Genomic DNA, 19864 nt, shown 5'->3' with positions numbered 1-19864 from the left:
TGTTCAGTTCAGATTTCAGAAGCAGGAATTTAATTCATAACCTTTAAACTTAAGTAAGATTAATTTGCTGGAATAGCAGAGCTTTCTCCTGCTTTCTCAGTACTCAAAAGTTTGTTTTCTTTTGTGAACATTATTTTCAAGGCTAACAAAGACTTAAAAATGCTAAAATCCTTGCTCAGCATACTGCCAAGTATGTTGTACAAGAAACATGCAAATCTCAGCGTAGCTGTACACTGACTCTAGGATCTTTAAAAGACTCAACTTCACAACATTATGGTTATCCACTCCAGCACAGCTGAAACGTCATTCTTTGTCCTTGACCTCTTAAAAGAAATTAATAGGCAAAAAATGTTCAGTTCAGCTTTTTACATAAGAAAACATCAGGAAAACAATGATCAACCCATATGTCTCAACATCAACAGGAAATTCTCCATGCCAACACCAGCGAATTGCAAGACAAAATTTTTGTGAGTTAACTGAACTGCTGAAGTAATTAAGAAAATAAAAGTAGGTTCAGTACCTGCGTACCAGAGCTTTCAGATGGTGCAAACTCCATGGATTTCAATATACTGTGGAAGGCAGAAAAAAAAATTATTTTCTATTTCTTCTTTTCGTAACAACTGCACTAACGAGCATTAACATTATCATTTCCTACTCTCCAGCAACGCTACATGTGATAACAAATTTCCTTACAGTAACACAGCCTCATAATGAATATAGAATAACTATTCAAACTAGTTATTGGATAAGAAAATTTTCTCGAGCGTCATCTAAATCATTCCATATGCAATCCCACCAGGCCAGTTTAAAGCGTAAATTTAAAGGTTAATAAGGATATAACATTTTAAGCTGTCAGAAGCGATATAAATTTATCTGTGAAGCTTGAAGGGAATGAAAAAGTTGTAGCAAAGCAACAAAACAGGGGAATCACCACCACAGTTACAGTACTTTATATAATATACACCAGCTCACATATCAAGGAAAATATGCACAAATAATCTACCCGACCAAGACACTACAGGCTAAAAGGCAGTTTTTCATTTTAATAACCTCCTAGTTCTATGGCAAAGGGAAGACACAATGGCACAATATTTCTTAAGAAATATGAAAGATCCAAATATTTATAAGTACATTAAAAGAAGAGTCTGATAGTCTCATTGTCAATATTTTATATAAATACTGAGCGGTCAAAGGACGTCTCCCTTCTAAGTCTTTCAGTTAGAGTTGTATTGTCTCCAAACGAGAATCTTACAGGAATACAAACGTATTACTATGCTTTGTCCTCTAAATTTTTTTAAATAGGCCTGCTGCAGGCAGGACATTAAGTTCCTCAGACTGAAGCAATAAATGATTTCAGCTTCTCACTGTACAAGAGACGACATTCATTTGTTGAAGAAAAATACATAAACAGATGTAGATAGTGTTTATACAGCATTTTTCATGTATATAGCACCAGGAACTTTGTGAGGCAGGGAGAATATGTTTAACCATGTATTAAATGTGGAAACTGAGTCAAAAAAAGCAGAAGGTCAGTATTAACACGTAGGGACCAGTTCTGGATGCCACTAGGAGTCAGCCAGGCACCCAGCACTCATCAACTGCTGCAGACCATGTGGCGTCCAGCTTCTCTACAAATCTGTCCATGCCTTAATCCAGAATCAGATGCCCATTAAGTGGCACTCTGGAAATCAGCAGCCTCAGTGACTCATTCAAGATCACACAAAGTCATAGCAAACCCAAGAAAAAAAAAGTCATTCTGAGACAGAAACCTCACGTATTTTGCATCCGCGCATACTCGTTGCATACAGTGTTAATTCTGACAGGCACTCCTACAAATATAATAATTCATAAAATCACAAAATTCTGGCCACCAGTTTCATCATATGGCGTCATTGGATGACACCTCTTGCCAGCAGAAATCGCTGAAGATTACAGCCATCACCCAATACACAAGCACATAAAGTAATGCTGTCAAGACTCTGCTGTACGTGGGCACAACAGCTCACCCACATGCAAAAGTGCCTCTTCTCTGCTAGTAATGGAGTCATAGCAGTCAAGGAGAGAGGTTGCGCATTAATGGCTTGAGTTCTTAAAGATCCTGACATTATATTGACATCACATGTTTACTCAGGTTGCTAATCACTGCTGAAAGCAAGGGACACCTCTTCAGAGGCACAGCTCTGTCTACCAGGACTCCAAGGTGCTGGGGGAGATAAATATAGACACTCATCTAGGGAAAACCCCAGTCACTGGCAGGGGTTTTTCGTTTTTATCGTCCCATGGATTCTGCAGGGTATGGCCTCTGAAAGGACAGCAAGTAGTAATGTATGTCCTCATGATGGTCAAATAAGGAGACCCATCTGAATTTAAAAAAAAAACAATTTGTGACATCAATTCATTATATGGTAATTCATGTGGCAAACTTCCCATGGCAAATCACAGGTGTTTCTCCCATTTCAGTGCAGATCAGCAGTACACTTGCGACGCAGGTCTCCCAGTAATCCCTACTTACCACACTTTGGTTTGCCATGCAAAGCCGTCCTGGAGCATACCAACCGCATTCCTTCTGGATGAGACTAAACCAAAAGAAGCTGCCTGCTCTCGAAGGATCGGGTGTGACGGGCTCTGACCACTACCACGCTGCCTACAGAACCAGACTGAAACCAGTCGCAAGTGCAAAGTAAGCCTGAATGTATTTACTGTGTATATCGGGCTCTTGGCACCAAAAGTCTGGCTTTACAGCTCTGATCCTGTTGTGCCCTCCACTTGCACAGGTGGCTCTACCAATGCATTTTGGTTCCGAGCACCTGCTGTCAGCTGGGACCTTCAGAAAGGATCCTGAACCTTCCAGCAGCTGCATTTTCCAGTGAGCTTGGAGCAGGCATGAGTATTCAAACCTCAGCTGGAAAGTTACTGACCTCTGCCTACTTAAAGTGGATTCTTTGCTACCTGAAATATCCTTCAGGCAATTTCACAGGTAATTTCCTATACACTTAGAACCCAATATATACTAAAAAACAAGTTGATGGTATCTCTAATTGCCCTTAGAGGAATATTCACTACAGCAGGTTCATTTTTTCAGAAAATGTAGAAGTTAAACATATCAAAAATGACTCTCCAAATGTGTCACAAAAGAGACATTCTCCTCTGGAATATGAGGAAGCAAAATGTTTCCCCTTTGGATTCCAGGAATATCTTGGCCATGAGATCTCGACTCAATTTGCTGCTCAAGATCAGTTATCTGCTTTTTAAAGGAATGATCCTGTGACTTGAATCTGCACATCTAAGACTTGAAAGATCTTACTCTAAAGCAAACTGTGCATTGGGACAGCTCGACTTCCTGTTCGTATGTTCCTGACTGCAAAGGCAGAAGGGTTAGCACTGTCGTATTACTCAAGAGGGAACTGAAAGGACACATAGAGCTCAGATATCAAAAACAGATTTAAAAGCCATTTGGCACAAAGGCCAATGCAGAAAACAAGGAATCCTCCCATCCCAGATCTTGATGTGGACCCAGTTAAGTTCCTCCAAGGTTAGAAGTTGGCTGATATTGAGATCCCTCAGACTAGAATGCCTCTAACATCCTTGGGAGGATTAAGGAAAACACATCAGTGCCAAAACAACTGAGAAGTTTATTCTCTTTCTTCCTTGCTGACAAGATATAATTTTTCTTGGTGCATATGCGCGTTAGGAGCAGCTCATTTTTGTCAGTGTTTCAGGGCACAAAGGCAAGCATAGTAGGATTCAGTCTAAGGGATACCAGATTTACAGCAATAGACTTTTCATAGTTTCACTTCAGATCAGACTGTCGCTCTCAGGTGACGTACATTTAGATTTTGGCACATCTTTTGGACCAGATGGGAGCGGAGAGGGTGGCGGGAATGAGCTGCTGTGACGACGCAGCATTGCAAACATTTGCAGTGCTCTCAAGAAGGGTCTTAACCCCCCGCACCATCCAGCAGGACGGCGTATGGACCCCAGGCCACCTACAAGCTAGCTGGCTGTCCCTCCAAAGTCAGCCTGTCCAGATAAAAAATGTTACCCACAAATTAGGGGATACAAAAGCTGTAACAGCCAGGAGAAAGAGATTTAATTTACTGGCACCCAACAAGGGCCACTTCCAGGAGATTCTCCTGCAGGCTCATCTTGAAATAACAGGAACACACAGAAGCACCATATGAACACTCCTGTGTCATGGCTTCTCCTGGACCTCTTATCTGCCTTCCCATCCCTGCCCTCATATAAGTCAGTGTTGTAAAAAAGAAAAAAAAAAAAAAAAAAAAAAGGTATTACCACCAGGAATCCACGGATCTAAATGAGTTTCGTATCTAAAGTAAAGGCATTAAACCAGGTAGGATTTAAAACTCATTTGCTGTTTCTGCACATTCACATTTAGTAACTCATGTAGCAAATTGGAAGGTTGTGGCCTAATTCCCATTCACTACTTTACATATGAGGGCATAAACTGGGTGAAATCTGAAGCTGCTTCCTTAACTCAGGACAGAACATGGACATATTTACCCATATCACTAAAACCATGATGCTTTTTTGAGACAGTTAATATTCAGGTATAATGACCAAAGAAACAGTCAACTCATTTCACTCGACTGAAACTATATACCTACATCAGGATGTGCTGCAGCTGGCAGCGAACCAGAACCGCAGCCAGCATGGCTTGAATATAATAGCACCAGGGGCTGGGCAGTCATTGGGCTTGCAAAACCAAACCTGCCTTCCGTATTCTCCAGGGATGTGTAAACAAAAGCACATGACTACCAGCCTCATCTGAAATACCTCATTAAACAAGGTAACATTTTTTCAGTCTTCTTAAAATACACACAAAAATGCCAGAATGATGAAAGAAGAGATGGAGTTTCTTGCAGTTATTTAAACCTCGACACTAAACATATTTCCAGTCAAAAAACTTCTCTTCTGAACCTGACAGCTTATCTTGTTATAGTTTAAAATGAGGCTCTTTTAAGTCTCTTAAAAAACCCCTTGAAATAGGAAGAGGCTCTTTGTGGCTTTAGTTTTAAACCGCAATATATTAGCAAAAATATACAGTGAAACAAGCACAGCATTAAAATGGTAAAGTGCTGAACACTGGCTGGCAAAAGCATAAAAAAGGTATTATGGCCAAAGGCCCTGCATTAAATTCTTGGTCCACATTACATTCAGCTGTTGGCTGGGGATTTTTAAAGAGTGGTCCACCTAAAATACCGGAGATTTTCAAACCTTTCACCCTCGGTGGACATAGTTTTAGCACCTTTTCTTCACAGACACTTGTATTATTTACCATTGCAATACTCTGCTGCAGCAAAAAGGAGTACTCTCACATACAGCAGTTGCACTGGTTCTGGATGCAATTTCTGCCAATATTCCCGATTTCCCCGTCTTTGTGGTTTTGTCTGAATTCTTTATTGTTCCAAGAACACAGATTTGTGGCTTCATTTAACAAGCATTGTTAAACTAGAGTTTGTGAAAAAATTATGTAAGCATTTAACACTTACTTTAATTCTTTCTTAACCTCTTCATAATCAGCCTGTCCTTTCAGTTTTTCTTCCAGTTGCTTTAAAAGAAAGAACATGGATTTAATTATTTAGATTTTTTTCTGCAGGCTTTCAAAATCATCTTTAAATTATTCCATATATACAGCAGCGCACAAGTGAGGGTTAATGACTCATACCTAATTTACATATATTAGAAAACAAACTATAACCAATTCAACGTAAACACAATTATACCTCACTCCTCCTTTGTTTACAGAGTGCCAAGCATTACAGAATTCAGTAGGTCCCAATTTGGCTGTTTGCAATGTCACTGTCGTGTTCAATAAAGAGATCAGGGAAGAAGGTATTAAAAATGGGGCAGCTGAAATTTTTACGAAACTGATAAATTGAGTAAACAAGCAGGATGCTTTGGCACATACTGTATTCTTAATACGACAGTGCTTGATAACCTTATCTACATGAAAAAAAGACTGAAGAAGCTGTTGTTGACTGGAACGCCTTAGGCTTGTAAGACATCTACAATGCCTCATGCCCAAACAAAACAGCTGTACCAAGTCGTTTTACAAGCATTACTTACTGCAATAACTAATATGATTACACACCAGAGATGAAGCATTGAGACCAACTCAGCAGGTCTTTTTGCTCAGGTCTGCCTGACCTGGGGCAGTCTCAATGGCTCTCTTCGGTGTGAAGATGCCACAAACGTTGAAACAAACCTCCTAACACAATCCATAACGCAATGCCACACATTTGGACCTTACCCAAGAGCCCCTGCTCCCAACAACAGTGCTCATCACTACAGGATAAATGCTTCAGGAGGCCTAAAACATAGTGATACATAATTGATGCCGTTACGTTGCTTGCAGAAGCCACATTAATTTCCCACTAACAATTTCTTTGCTTAGTACAGGCACACCTGATCTAAGCAAAGAAAGAACAGAACTTACTGGCCCGCAACTTCCATGGGTAAGTTCAGGATAAGCTCTGCTTCACTTAATCTTTGGTGTTAAAATTGGCACAGAATCCCAAAGGTCACAGGAAACAGAAATAACACAAGGACGTACCACCCTCAAAGACAGAGCATCTACTTTGAAAAGGAAAGGAATACATGACATGAAAATGAAAAATAGGGCTTTATGTCCAAGAGAGGCTGCCTTCAAGAGAAATGAATTCAAGAAGATCCTACGCCCACTCCTGAGCTGCTTGTTGAATGCAGGAGGATGGCAGGGAAGGGCTACAGTGAACTTGGATAATTTTAGCAAACCTGTTTGAAATGCAGCCCCATGAAGTTCTGTACCAGCACAGTTATGGGTGTGTGGATGGCAGGGCCGGGACAGATGAACAATTAGAAGTGGGAACCTCTTAACCGTACTGCCTTCCCAAGTAAGCCAGTGTGTAGGTATCACCCATCTCAAAGCTATCCAATGGGTACAAGCAGCAAACCTAAACACTATGTAATACAGCACCCACAGATTAGTGAGTCCATCACTGGAGCCATCTTAATAATTTAAATGAGGCTTCTTCAGATGACAACAGCAGCACGATGGGGCTTTGTTGGACTTCCAGCTATTCTGCCATCTTTTAAAGGATTTCCTGTCATGCCCTTTCCAGCTTACGCATTGCTGAAATTTCTGCCTTGCCATTAGTACATACATTAAAAAGCAGTGACAAAGTGGACATCCATGTTATCAAAATACAGCCCTCTTGAATTCCTCTTTCTGCTTTTGGATACCATAATCCACAATTCTTAGTCACTGCTGACAAGAGGCATCTCCCGGCAGTAATACATGGGCCCTGCTCTGGCAGCTGCTCAACAAGCAGCTCTTAAAGGATCACCACCAGCAGCTGTTGCAGGAAAGCAGAAACTGTTGTTAAGTGTGGCATTTGCACTCTATGGGACCTTGAGGAAACGAGCAGCCTCTTAAAACGGCTTGTGTCCTAGCATCCTTAGCCATCAGTAACTTGTGCAGTCATTCAGATTGTGTATAAAGGAAAAAAAACCCCATGTCTATTTCAGCTAAAACAATTTTTTTCACCTGGAATAAATACAGGGCAAGTCTTAGTCATTTCTTCTGACATGTCCTGCCTTACCAAATTCCAGTTACTAAGTGGAATTACAGGGAGTACCGACTGTGCTTGCTATAGCAGACCCAGTGCTACAGGTATTTTGGCCCTGCTAAAACCCCCTATACTGATGTAACTAGGAAAATCCTGGTTGATGTGGCTAGAAAAATCCTACAAATATTAAAGGTGTCTGAGGTTTTGATAACCTCCAACGTGTGTTGAAATCTCATTATACAAATGTACTACATAATCCCAGGGCCCAAGATGTCACTTCAGTTCTCTAAGTTTTAAGGAGGACCAGCTACAACACGCCACGAGTTCAAGCAGCTTCTCAAGCTACAGCTCGATGCTGAGCAAAACAGTTTCTTTAACAAGGAATCCAGCTAGACTTTTTAATGCACCAGATCAGGCTCAGTAAGACTGGAGAGGGATCTTTAAATGAAATCAATGAGCCAGAGAGCTCTCGGTACTGGGGAGGAGACTCATCATCATGACTGACAGCTTTAAAATTTGATGCAGGTAATGGGAGGACCCCGCCGAACACCACACCACATCTTTCAGCTCTCCTTGGCCATGTCACTCTGCCAGCCACTTCTAACTGCTTTTTGCTGCTCTACAGCTTAAAGCAAAGATACACTACAATCCACCTCTTCCTTAACTCTGTGACCCATAACATTTTTGGGCCTACAGCAGATTAGCTTTTCAATAGGGATAACTGGCTATTTACACTAGTCCTCAGTATAAAAAGTACTGGAATAAATTTAGAACAAACAATATCCTGGACTGATATGTTTAGTTACTTATGCAAGGATATGTTAAGAAAAAAGCCTTTTGTAGAAACAGATATAAAATACAGAAAAGCTAATGATTCCCATTTTAATGCAATCTATATTAAATGTAATTCTGTATAGGGATGTGCTATATCCTGAAAGTAGTTCTCGAAATTTTAGGTACAAAACACAGTTAGGGGGGGAAAAAAAAAAAAAAAAAAAAAAGAATGAAGCTGTTTTGGACTCTCAGGTACTTGTATGCTGTTATAGCAGTATGGCAACCAGCAATATTTTACTTTGAATTGTATAAAAAACACATACATCCATCATTCCCAAGTACCTAATATAGAGATTGTTACCATGGAAAATCTGCACCTAAATGTATACTTTACTAAACAATATAAACTAACAACTGAGAATGCAATGCCTGTATATAAGCAGACCGTTTAGGCACTTGGCATCTTCCTAGTCAATGACTGTTTTAAAATGTATTAGTATGGTAATTGTCTCAAAGAACCCTGTAAAATGCACAGAACATGGTATAACAAAGGTTCAAGCTGTGAGACAATCTGGAGGAACTAATATCTTGCACTAAATATCAACCTGGTTAATTCTGACAAAATATATTCTAACATCCTCCAACACACAAAAATGCACGGAGCCAGAGGACAGAAGGAATGGACTGGTGGCATTTCTGCACACTAAATTTGCAGATATTCCACGTTAAGGAATCGTCTTGCGTTTGTTGTATGAATGAACCCATGTTAGAGCATGTGTAGACTGGGTCCCCTCTTATGTTATTTAAATAAAAAAAATATCATTACTGTATTATTAACTAAAGTGTCTTAAGTAAATAGCATGGGCTGTATTAAGGGGCTTAAAACATTTAAAAAACCCCATTAGACTAATGTCGTACTTTAGTTTAGAGTGATAAACTAAAAAGCCCCTATTTAATTAACCCAGGTTATTTGATGTATCTCTTTGCTAACTAGTATCGCTGTATTTTAACTGGGCAGCAGGGAAGTTCTAACTCCCAGCAACAAAGGGTTAACGTAATTATAGTTAGAAAAGTCTTGTTACTAGAGGACATGTTTTGATTATTAGATCAGATGAAGATAAAGAAGCAATAATTTTGAAAGTATTTCTGTATTGTTTCATTAAGTCATAGAGTATTAAAGAATTCCCCCAAGATATGGTCTGAGAACATTGCTTTAATTTGTGAAACTGTGATTCATTTTTTGTGGAGGCAACCATTACAATCTCAGTTATTTTAGAAGCAATTCCTCTATAACCAAACATGAGATCAACACATCACCACTGAGATTTGGTTCGTTGTACAACAGATCTCAGACACAGGTTTTCCCAGCACTTTGGGGTAAAAGTATGTATTTTGAAATATTTTTATAGTGCAACAAATAAGGTTGAAGAGGACTGAAATGACTAAAACTTTATCAATAGAGTCACTGCATCAGACACTATCAACAGGAACCTAAATACAGAGCATTAGCTGGGCAAGCCTATGAGAAAATGGAAGGAGATTACTGAAATGAAAATCAAAGACTTGCTCTGTCATTTCTATGATCCTATTCCCTTTGAAGTTAATGGCTAAACTAATACTGACCTCACCAGGAACATGCTTTATTCCAAGAAAATCTGTCAAGTGCAAGGACTCAAGATATTTTCTATCAGGCTTTATGAAAAAATAAAAAACCCCCATAACATGGGTGTAGCCAGCAAAATGTGTCCCTCAAAACCAGGCCAGCTCCTTCCTACCTCATTAAGAGTGGTGCCCACATGGTGACAGATGGGCAGAGACTGACACTGTCAATATAGGAACCTAATAGGTTTCCTTTGCTCTACTGAATTTTCATAAAAATTCTGCAAGGCTGTCTTAAAACATGCAGAAAGCATACTGAATGCAAACAATTCGGCTTTCATCCCTAACAGACATTTCTCCACATAAATTATGCTACACCAGAGCAAAAGCAGTAACTGCTAAGAAAGTCAGAATTAGAACAATTTGTAAGAGTTTCAATTGAACATTAAATCATTCTGATAGAGGAAAGCTACCCACGCCACAGTCAGAGCTAAGTGGGTACTATCAGCCTCCTGCTTTCAAAAAACTCTCAGTCTAGAAAACCTGCAAAACTATGAAGTCTTTAATGGAATAGATAAATTTATCTTGTTTACACTTTGAAGCTCATAGATGGTAGAACAATGAAAGAGACAGGACTTACAGGAAACTGATTCATAACACATGTCAGGAAACATTTCTCATGCTTACTGATAGATCAAAACTGTGTGGGCTAGCTCACAAAGAAAGTAAAGCTGCTGAAGCAAAAGGTAAAAGGGTCACTCGCAAAATTGTTAGATGTTTCTTCTGGTTTTAGTGCAGTGCTACTGGTATGCAAATGAGTATAGGACTGGACCGCTAATTATAAAAGGGAATTACTGTGCAGCAAATATACAGTTAAAAAAAGTAATTAAATGGTTATTAAGGCTAAAAAGCCTTCTCTCTGCGTCTTGATTTTACTTGTTTTTATGCTCTAAATGATACACTTCCCTTTTCCAGTGGAGAGAACTGGAGGGGGTGGCAGGTAGATTCAAAGATAGTCTATAGCACAATAAACATTCCTGGCAAATCTGCAATACCGATCACTGGAATAGGAATTAAAAGTTTTAAAACCTAAGGAGGATTTTCTGTGCCTTTTCAGTTCAGCTATTTCACTACATATCCATGGTAAATATATGTTGGGTTTTGTTGGTGGTTTTAATTCTAAAGGTAGCCATATTCTGTAAAAACAAATTTCAAAACAATGAGAACTACGTAAATTAAATTTCAGCAAAACTGTGATCACTTAGAATAAAATATCACAGAAACTAGAATTCAACAGCATCCTGAAGAAGTCAGTGGCTTTTACGGTGCCTCTCAGAACCACAGAGAATTTACATCAGTAAAACCCGATATTGGTACGTCAGTTATATCCTTCGAAAGCTGCAGAGCACAGAACCGAGCCTTACTTTAAGTGTGCTGTTCTTGGCGGTCAGCTGCTGCTCCAGCTGTGAGATTTGGCTGCTGGAGTTCTCCCGCAGCTTGGTGAGGCTGCCCTGGAGTCTCTGGACATCTTCTACGAGCTGGGCGATTTCCCGCTCTTTCGCAGCTAGTTCTACTTCCAAGCTGGACCGTGTTAGCACCTCGATGGCCTGCTCCTAATGTGAAAAAAAGTATTAGACCACATAAATAAAAAAAGGGAACAAGCTTGAATTCAGGGCAGTTAGGTAAGGACCAAGCATGGGATCAGGTGGCATAAGAGACAGAAACAATTTTTAAATCTGGGACTCCTGTGATTGACTGCGTGAATCTGGAAGATGAACCTTTCTACTCTTGAGAGCAGCTCTTTGGTAAAATACGGATAATGGAGAGAATAAATTTCCCTATTTCATAAGTGCACTGGAAAGATGCAGCCATGAAAGTCAAACGATTCTATTTAGACCTATTTATTATTAATAGTCCACATGCTTTGACAACTATGAAAATCTGTGCTTACAAAATACTAATCAGATAAAATATTCTGAAGTAATGGAGCAGAATTTCTTAATCAGAAACAGCAGTCATGTGCCCTTGGCTCTGAGTATGCATGCTGCACGTTTCAGGCAAAATTGTCAAAAATTGCCCCAAACTGCTACTTCCAATGAACTTGCTCTTTGCATCAAAACTGTTCGCTGTTAACATTATTGCTAGCGACTAAAGCCTCTCCTCCATGGGGATGAAGATAGATGTGACAGCTGTAAGACAAGGCCATTCTCCCTTTGGTCTCCACTTTCAGAAATTCCCTTTCCTAAGTCAGGATCTTTCTTCTTCCCGTTTCCCATGGCTGCAAAATCTGTCCTCAACTCTGAAACTTCCTCACTAGACTGACTTTCCAGTAGGACAAAAAATAAGAGGGGACAAAGAAGTTAAGAAGAAGGAAGATGTACTCAGAAAAGGTAATACACACTAATTGTACCATCTCTTTTGTCTCCTTTTGTGTTAAGATATCAATAGCTGTAATGCATCAGAGAGCTCTGAACCTCTCTTCCATGAAGAAGATGAGGAAATGCTTGTGCAGATCTGGGGAGCACGAGGCAGCCCAATGATGAATGCATGTTCCATTAAAAAGCCTAAAACGTGTCTTACAAAGGTTAATGGCTGTTCCTCAGAAAACACCAGTGAAGTAGGAAAGAATCCATTTACCAAGAGAGAGACAAGGATGGTAAGCATTATACCAAAGATCCTACGGCGAAAGAGCTGAAAATCCAACCCACCGATGCCGTCACCCAAGCACTTTCCTTACAATTCAAGATGACATTGCAGCAGATTGAAATATACTCCATACCCTCTTTTCTGGAAAATACAGGCACAACAAAATACCTTTTCCATATCTTCTAAACACTTAGCTTGATTCTCAGTGACTACATACCATTGTATCTCACAGAAAGCTACATGTACGAACAGCAGTTAACAACGCTCTCCTATTACACTGAATTATACTTTTAACTTGAGAAAACCTCTAATTTGCTTGCATGAAACATCACAAGTTGTATAATCATCTGCTGCTTGTGCCTATTGAGACTAGAATGTAGAGTCTGAAATAAGATAGATAATGATCATTTTCATCCTGCAGTAGTTGTCATATTAAATATAAATGAAGTGCAGAAGTACTATTAAATACAAGAAAGACCTAATGTTAAAATAATGATAAGACTAGGACAGAGATAGGAAGAGGCAGGTAATTCAGAGTTACAAGTGATATTCAGGCTTTTTATTTTTTGTTTTGCAGCCTGCTTGTCTATCTTTTGACTTCTCTAAGAAAATACTGGGTCATATTAATAGACGACCAAACAGATCTGGAGGACTTACGGTTTGTTACTCATTCTCTGCAAATGTATTTTAAAGGCAACCATGTGTTTCTCCGATACCAGTGTCAAACATGTCTATGGCTTGCAAGAAAAAAGCAATATAAGGAGCATGATTTCTTTTGTTTGTTAAATCTGCTGCTCAGAAGTAGACTAAATTTCACTTAATTGCATATTTACATTTAAATACTCCTATTTCTCCTTTGGCAAACAAAAATCAAAATAATCTGTCTGCTCATCTGTGATACCTGTTAACCCAGGACCAGCTGGAGTCCTGTAATAGCACCCTGTGCCCGCAAGGTCTGCTCAGCAGAGTCAGCGCTACCAACCTCCCCAAAGAGCGGTGTTTGCTTTATTTAGAAACACACAGAGAAGGCAACAAGCAGCCAAACCTTTAGGAGTACAGGATATCTTCTCAATTTTCTAAGCTTCTTTTATTGGATTTATAGGTGTAATTCTCAGTTTAGATACATTCCATGAAAACTGGAATGATATCAAATTTATTTCTAGTTCCTCTGACAGCCCATATACTAAGAATAACAAGACCCAGAAACGGGCAGGCAGCAGGTCCCCACTAATGCAACCAACTCTGGGCAAAGTTGGTCCCCTTGGTCTGAAGCTCCACGCCTCTGCCGTGCCCTCCAGGCAGGCATGTTCTGACGGCCCACCAAGGCACTATTTGTTATACCGCATTGCTGCCTTTATTTTTCCTCTGCTGATGCTCTTACCAATGGGAAATAATTTCTGAGAGTTGCTGCTATCTGCCTGGACCAGCGGCCATGGAGAGCTATGGATCACCGTACTGGTCACCGTGGAGCAGAGCAACCTCTGTCCTTCCCGTCGTCTTCTGCAGCCACCAGCCCCCTCAGAAGTCTAACCAAACTGCAATCCCAAAGGAACACAATTCCACTGCAGCTAAAATATTACTCCAAACAGATATTTTTATAGCTGCGAGCATAAATTGAAAGCGCTGTACTGCGAGAATGTCAGAAACCTGTAAGAGTCAGTAAATATTTTCTCTCACCACATCAGGTGCCTTCTGGATCTGCGTAGCAAGTTGGAGAGATTTGTTAGCTGACGAGAGCTGCTCCCTTAAGGTCTCTGCCTCTCTCTGAGCCACCTCTGCCCTCTGAAGGAAATGAAAAGGGGTGAAAAGAGAAAGTACATTCAGTTTAACAACTGACAATTATTACAAGAACATTCATCAATTCATGCCTGACTGAATATAATTGATTTTCCTAAACACTCAACCTAATAAATGTTAGAAAAAAACATAGAATGTGATGGATTTTTATTTTAAACAGTACAAGGAAGAAATAATTGAGCGATTATGACAGTAATTTAACGCTAGGAGCAAGGAATCCCCTGCTGATACTAATGCTGCGGCCCACTGAATTTCCCAGACTGAATAAATACAAGTGGAAATGGAGTCTTTTTATTCAATTTCTTTCTATTCTCATAGACCAAGCAGATTTTATTGCAAGGTTCCTCATGGGAATAATTCTCATGGGTAAATGCTGAATTAAAAGATATTCTGACCATTCTCTCTAACACATACACAATGTTGTGGGCTGTCTTTCTTCAGTAATTATTTCCCAAAACATGAATTGTTAGATTCTGTTCTTTCAGCAGGTCTATTTATTCAACAATATTTAACCCTAAACTGACGATTTTGCACAGATCAGTTACCAGCTGCTGAGGATTTACGCAATATCTGATAAGCCTGTGACTTGGCTACCAGACAAAATTCCCATACAAATATTGAATAATAATAGAAAGGAGAAAGGCAGAATTATGAGGAAAGATTGTCTGTACAAGAGTTTGGGTAGTGACAGATGGACCGGTAACTTCAGGCAATAAAACTGTGTTGCTTCTGTTAAGAAAGCAGAACAAAACCTGGTTGTTTTACAGTATATACTCCTCTTGGTCAGACTTTCTTCTCTCTTTTTTGTAAAAAATTGTTTTATTTTCATAAAACCACATTGCTTACCTCCTTGAGTAATGACTGCTTTTCACCTGGGCTACTCCATGCAAATCATGCTGCACTTTCAGCAGAAAATACCTAAAATAATTTTCTATCTCCACTTCCAAGATATATCATCAACTCTTCCAAACCCATGAACTGCCACCAAAGTCAAAACTTTTCTTGACCAACTCTTACACTGATGGGTCTCTTCCTTTATTGAATAATAAATTCATTTTTAAGCCACCAAACCTGCCATATTTGTGTGTGCCAGACTCCCTGCTTTTTCAGCTAATCCTTTTGAAAACCTAAGTCATCTAAAATAGCGAATATAAAACCTATACCCCTGTGTGTGTGCATGGTCTTCGACTTACTAGTCAAAGCAGAGACTCTGTCTGCATGTTTAATCAATCAGTAAACTAACGGCAATCAAATACTAAATGCATCATCTGCGCTATTTGCTCACATTATATTAAATGATTTTCCATAGGTTCTACAGCTGTAATTAAAAAGTAATTGTAAAACGTACAGTAACATGGCTCTAATAATCAGAACATGGGACACAACCTATTCCGGGCATGAAAAAATGGTAGCAGCATTAAAAAGGCACAAACCGGGAAAGTTTACGTTGTTTATGCAGCTGGATAATATTAGGATAAAAAACTGAGCTAACAATACAGATTGAGATAAATTATTTTCTCGCACTTTATTAGATGTGGATGTACATATATTGATCTAATAACTGCTAAGCAACTCCAGCAAGGCAGGACAAGTTACTACGCTGTGGCACTCGCTCTTGCATCTACTGCTGTATAAGTAATGGGTTTTGCAGCCTTAAGCAATTCTGCTGATGGCTTCCATTCACAGCAGCATTGTTTTGAGAATCTATTCAGCTTGCATGCAAGCAAGCCACAGAGGATATTTCTAATAGATGTTACATCTGCATATACAGTAAGCTGTCAGCTGCCCTTTCTGCATAGCCTCCCCAGCCAATTCAGAACACCTGTTGTAATCCTGTGAATAATATTAGACAAGATTTCATACCATGCATTGTTAAAAATACATCAACAGAAACTTTGGGCAATTCTGTTTGGGAAATACTGGTCATTTATTCTCTTATTTTTTCCAGAATGGAAGCTTTTTAGAGCCAGAATTATAGATGTGTTCAGTGTCTGGAAAGCAGTTTTGGGTGCTATTGCAACATAAATTATAAATTACACACAAAAACCCGTTAAAAGAATGGCAGTTTCAAAATTGAGCACTTAAAAGTTTTGAAAAGCCAACCCCAAGGCCCCAGGTACGTTCAGCCACCCCCCGTGCACAGGGCTTCGGGAGGCTGGCTGGAACTGCACAGTAACATGCTATTGCTTTTTCCCAACGAGACCCCCTACTTCATTCAGCTCTTGGGATGAATATTGCTCGGTGGATGAATATTTTGCTTTGTCCTCCTTGTTCCGTGTGTGACCTCTGCGGCTTATTTACTGCAAACTAATCCCACCCTCCTCTGCAGATAGGATTAATCGCTTCCTCACGGGCTCTGCTCCGGTTTCCACCATCAAAGGATCTAAGTGCTTCAGAAGCGTTAATGAATGCACCGGCACAAACCCCCATTTTGAGCTACATGGGTTCCCCAAGCCCTCAGCATATTTCCATTTGGGTGCTCTGCATGGCGGCACCAACCACAACCTCACCGCATGGCACAGGCTGCGTTTGGCCGTTTCTCGCCCACTCGCCTGTACCGGAGACCTCACACAGCAGCTGTGGTGCTGCTCCCCTGCAAAAACCTCTGGTTTTGCCTCTCTGACTCCTACCTCTCTCTGCTTGTCACTTTGTCTCCTTCCTAATTCATTTTGGCCACTGGAAGCACTGTTTCTGTCTTCTCGGAGCTTCACAGTGCTTTTAGCTTCAGGCAGGCAAAAACAAGCTCATACCTCACACGACCTAATGAATACACACAAACTTCCAGAATTTGTCTTACCCCCACGATTTCCTCCTTCCTCTTTTCCTCGTTGCTCCTTCTCCAACTGTCCTTGCTGCAGTCCCGTCCCGGTCCTTCTCCTCCCTCCCTCCCCAGCACAAACGCCCTCTCCACTTCCCGCTCTCCGTGCTCTCACGCCGCCCGTCTCCCCATCATGGCAGGGGCAGCCTGGAGAAGCATCTCCCCTCCCAGTGCTCCCGTCAAAGTGGCACTGAACCTTACATTACAACCAAGAGAAGAAAAACCTGACTGGTTAATGTTCACCCAGCTGGCGCAGCGATAGACTGCAGCGTGCTTGGGACAGGCACGGACATCAAAGCTGACAAATTAAAACCAGATTCTGTTGAGTTTGTGTGAACTTGGGTTTTTTTTCAGATGCTCATAGGCTGGCCAAACTTTGGGCTTTTTTTTTTTCTTTTGCTACTTGAAGCAACAGAAGATACAACCCTGAGAAAAAGGCAAACCCTCCCTCATCAAGTGCCAAGCCTCTTCTCTTAAATATGGGCACAGCAGGCTCCTCACCAAAACAGCAAGAACAACTCGTAACATGTGGGGAAAACTGGATTTTTTTTCTTAATCTTGTTCTTAGAAATGGTTGAACAATTTTTCCTGAAATAAGAAAAGAGAGTGCAGCCAGAGACAGACGCCCAGTATGGAAAACGGCTAAAACCTAGCAATCTTGCACAACTTGGAGCCCCTGGAAAGTTCATGCAACCTTCTCTTTGTATGAAACTATCCCACTTCAGCTAAAATTATGTATGCCATAGTACAGTTGCTTTTCATCAGTCAGTGCTAAAACTCTTGGTTTCTTACTTGCAAATCTACGGTGCACAGCCTAGAAAAACCACCATGACCAGTGACAGTCACACTACTGGCCTTGATAGAGATCGTGCAAACACAGCATTGTCTATAAATGCTATTTTTCTGGATAGCTCAGTCATACAACTCCTCCTAATTTCCATGCTGCTGTTATTCTAGAATAGAGCTACCTCCCTGGTAACAAAATATTTCAAAATACTTTAATTCTCCTTAATATAGCATGTAAATATTGTACTGTTCACCATGGAGTCAGTAGGTCACAATTGTAATGCTGCCGTGTGCTTTCCAATTAAAAAAAAGAAAAGAAAAAAAAAAGCCTTACACAATATATCCAGTTTAAATTATTCCCATTGTTTCCTGACAAGATAATGAATAGCATGAACTGAGTGCTCTTCTACTTACAGTAAAATGTTAATTTGATCAAAGACCAGTGGTGTGAATAGCAAAATGAGATACTTACAGGCAAAAAAGTATAACCTTTCCCTTAAAGTTCCACCAGCCAAACTATATTTCCTTATTACATGCTAAATTCAGTGCTATACATGGCAAAATCTTCCTATGGGCTAGGAGTGTATATTATCACAAGTAATTCTGCTGAAGTTAATGAGCCTGGTTATGGCAGTAATCACCATGCTTGGTTTTAAGTGCTTGAAGCTGACATTCTTACTTGCAAGCTGCTGCAAAAGCTATGTTTCTCGGAGTACGAGATCAATTAAAACACACTGGTTCAATGTGCTTTAATTTTCTAACTTTTGAGATATAAAAGTTTATTTTAAAACCTTTAAACGACCCTAGCTTTCACAGAACAGCAGCAAGGTTATCAGAAAATCTGTGACATGAAAGACTCTTCAGGGCTCTGGCACCTATTTTTTCCAGCAATGGAGAATTACATGAAAAAAAGGAGAAAACGCCAACAAACAGAAGAGGTTGAGTTGTCTTCATTCTTGTCTTCAGGCTATTGCACTTTCCTTTGCACACTGAAAGGCTGCCAGATAAATGTATTCCCAACTGAAAGCCAAGCATTTACAGGAAACTCCTGTGTTTGTACGAAAATAATATTAACCATATTTTGCCTTTATACAGCACTTCTCCGTGTAACGATCTCAATGCACTTTATAAAGTAAATGTTATTATTCCCATTTTACAGATAGTGAAATTACAGGATTAAGTGAATGACCTTATCTGCTATAAAATGGCATAATTTTGCTGAATTCAGCGGGGCTACGGCACACCACGATACCAGAGGATCTCGTTTGTTGCAAAGGGAGTCAGAAATAAAAAGCAAATACTCTGGCAGCATTTGTGGGCAGAACCTGCGTTAGCCTCGGTGCAGATGAAGGAGTCATGTCAAGACGAACACCTTTCCTCGTGGAAAAATAAAAACAAGGACTGCCTTGTCACTGGTTTTGTTGCCACCGGCGGGTCAGAGCAAAACCCTCCCACGCAGCACTTGCATTACCTATATTGCACTGCATTTGTGTTGCTAAGTGAAAGAGGAGAATTTATTCCATCTGCTGCTCAAAAACATACATATTTTATAGCAATCTCACTTAGTGGGAATATCTTTTCAAGCCATTTTCCAATGTGATTTGTTAGAGATAGGAAGGTACCATACTCAATGAAATAAAAAAATAATCTTGAGAACAGCATTTCTGCTAAAATGCCCTGGTAAGGTTTTCTTTCTACTTCCATAGCAGACACTGTTCTATGTATTTTAGTGGTAGTTTGGTTCCAAAAAATGCTTAAACTCACTAAGCCTTCCTCTACAGATCTTAAAATCTAACACTACATTTCTGTGGAATAAATGGTACTGATCCAGTCTAGATTCTTTAATAAATGGTTATATAGTTTAGAAAGAACAGTT

The 19864-nt window shown here is 40.0% G+C and overlaps 1 protein-coding gene across 11 annotated transcripts in view; it reads right to left on the bottom strand.

Moving 5' to 3' along the window:
* Window positions 1-19864, bottom strand: part of CUX1 (cut like homeobox 1) — a 287512-nt gene that overhangs the window by 81709 nt on the left and 185939 nt on the right. For all 11 annotated transcript variants that reach the window (XM_072882491.1, XM_072882481.1, XM_072882484.1 and 8 more), the window contains exons 10-13: window positions 14265-14369; window positions 11366-11554; window positions 5511-5569; window positions 521-569 (exon numbers count right to left, since the gene is read on the bottom strand). In XM_072882491.1, the coding sequence (XP_072738592.1) occupies window positions 521-569; window positions 5511-5569; window positions 11366-11554; window positions 14265-14369 (402 nt within the window). The remainder of the gene's footprint in view (window positions 1-520; window positions 570-5510; window positions 5570-11365; window positions 11555-14264; window positions 14370-19864) is intronic.

The sequence above is a fragment of the Ciconia boyciana genome, chromosome 17 (genome assembly GCF_034638445.1).
Source record: "Ciconia boyciana chromosome 17, ASM3463844v1, whole genome shotgun sequence".
Classification (NCBI taxonomy): domain Eukaryota; kingdom Metazoa; phylum Chordata; class Aves; order Ciconiiformes; family Ciconiidae; genus Ciconia; species Ciconia boyciana.
This window is presented reverse-complemented; position numbering and strand designations above follow the sequence as displayed.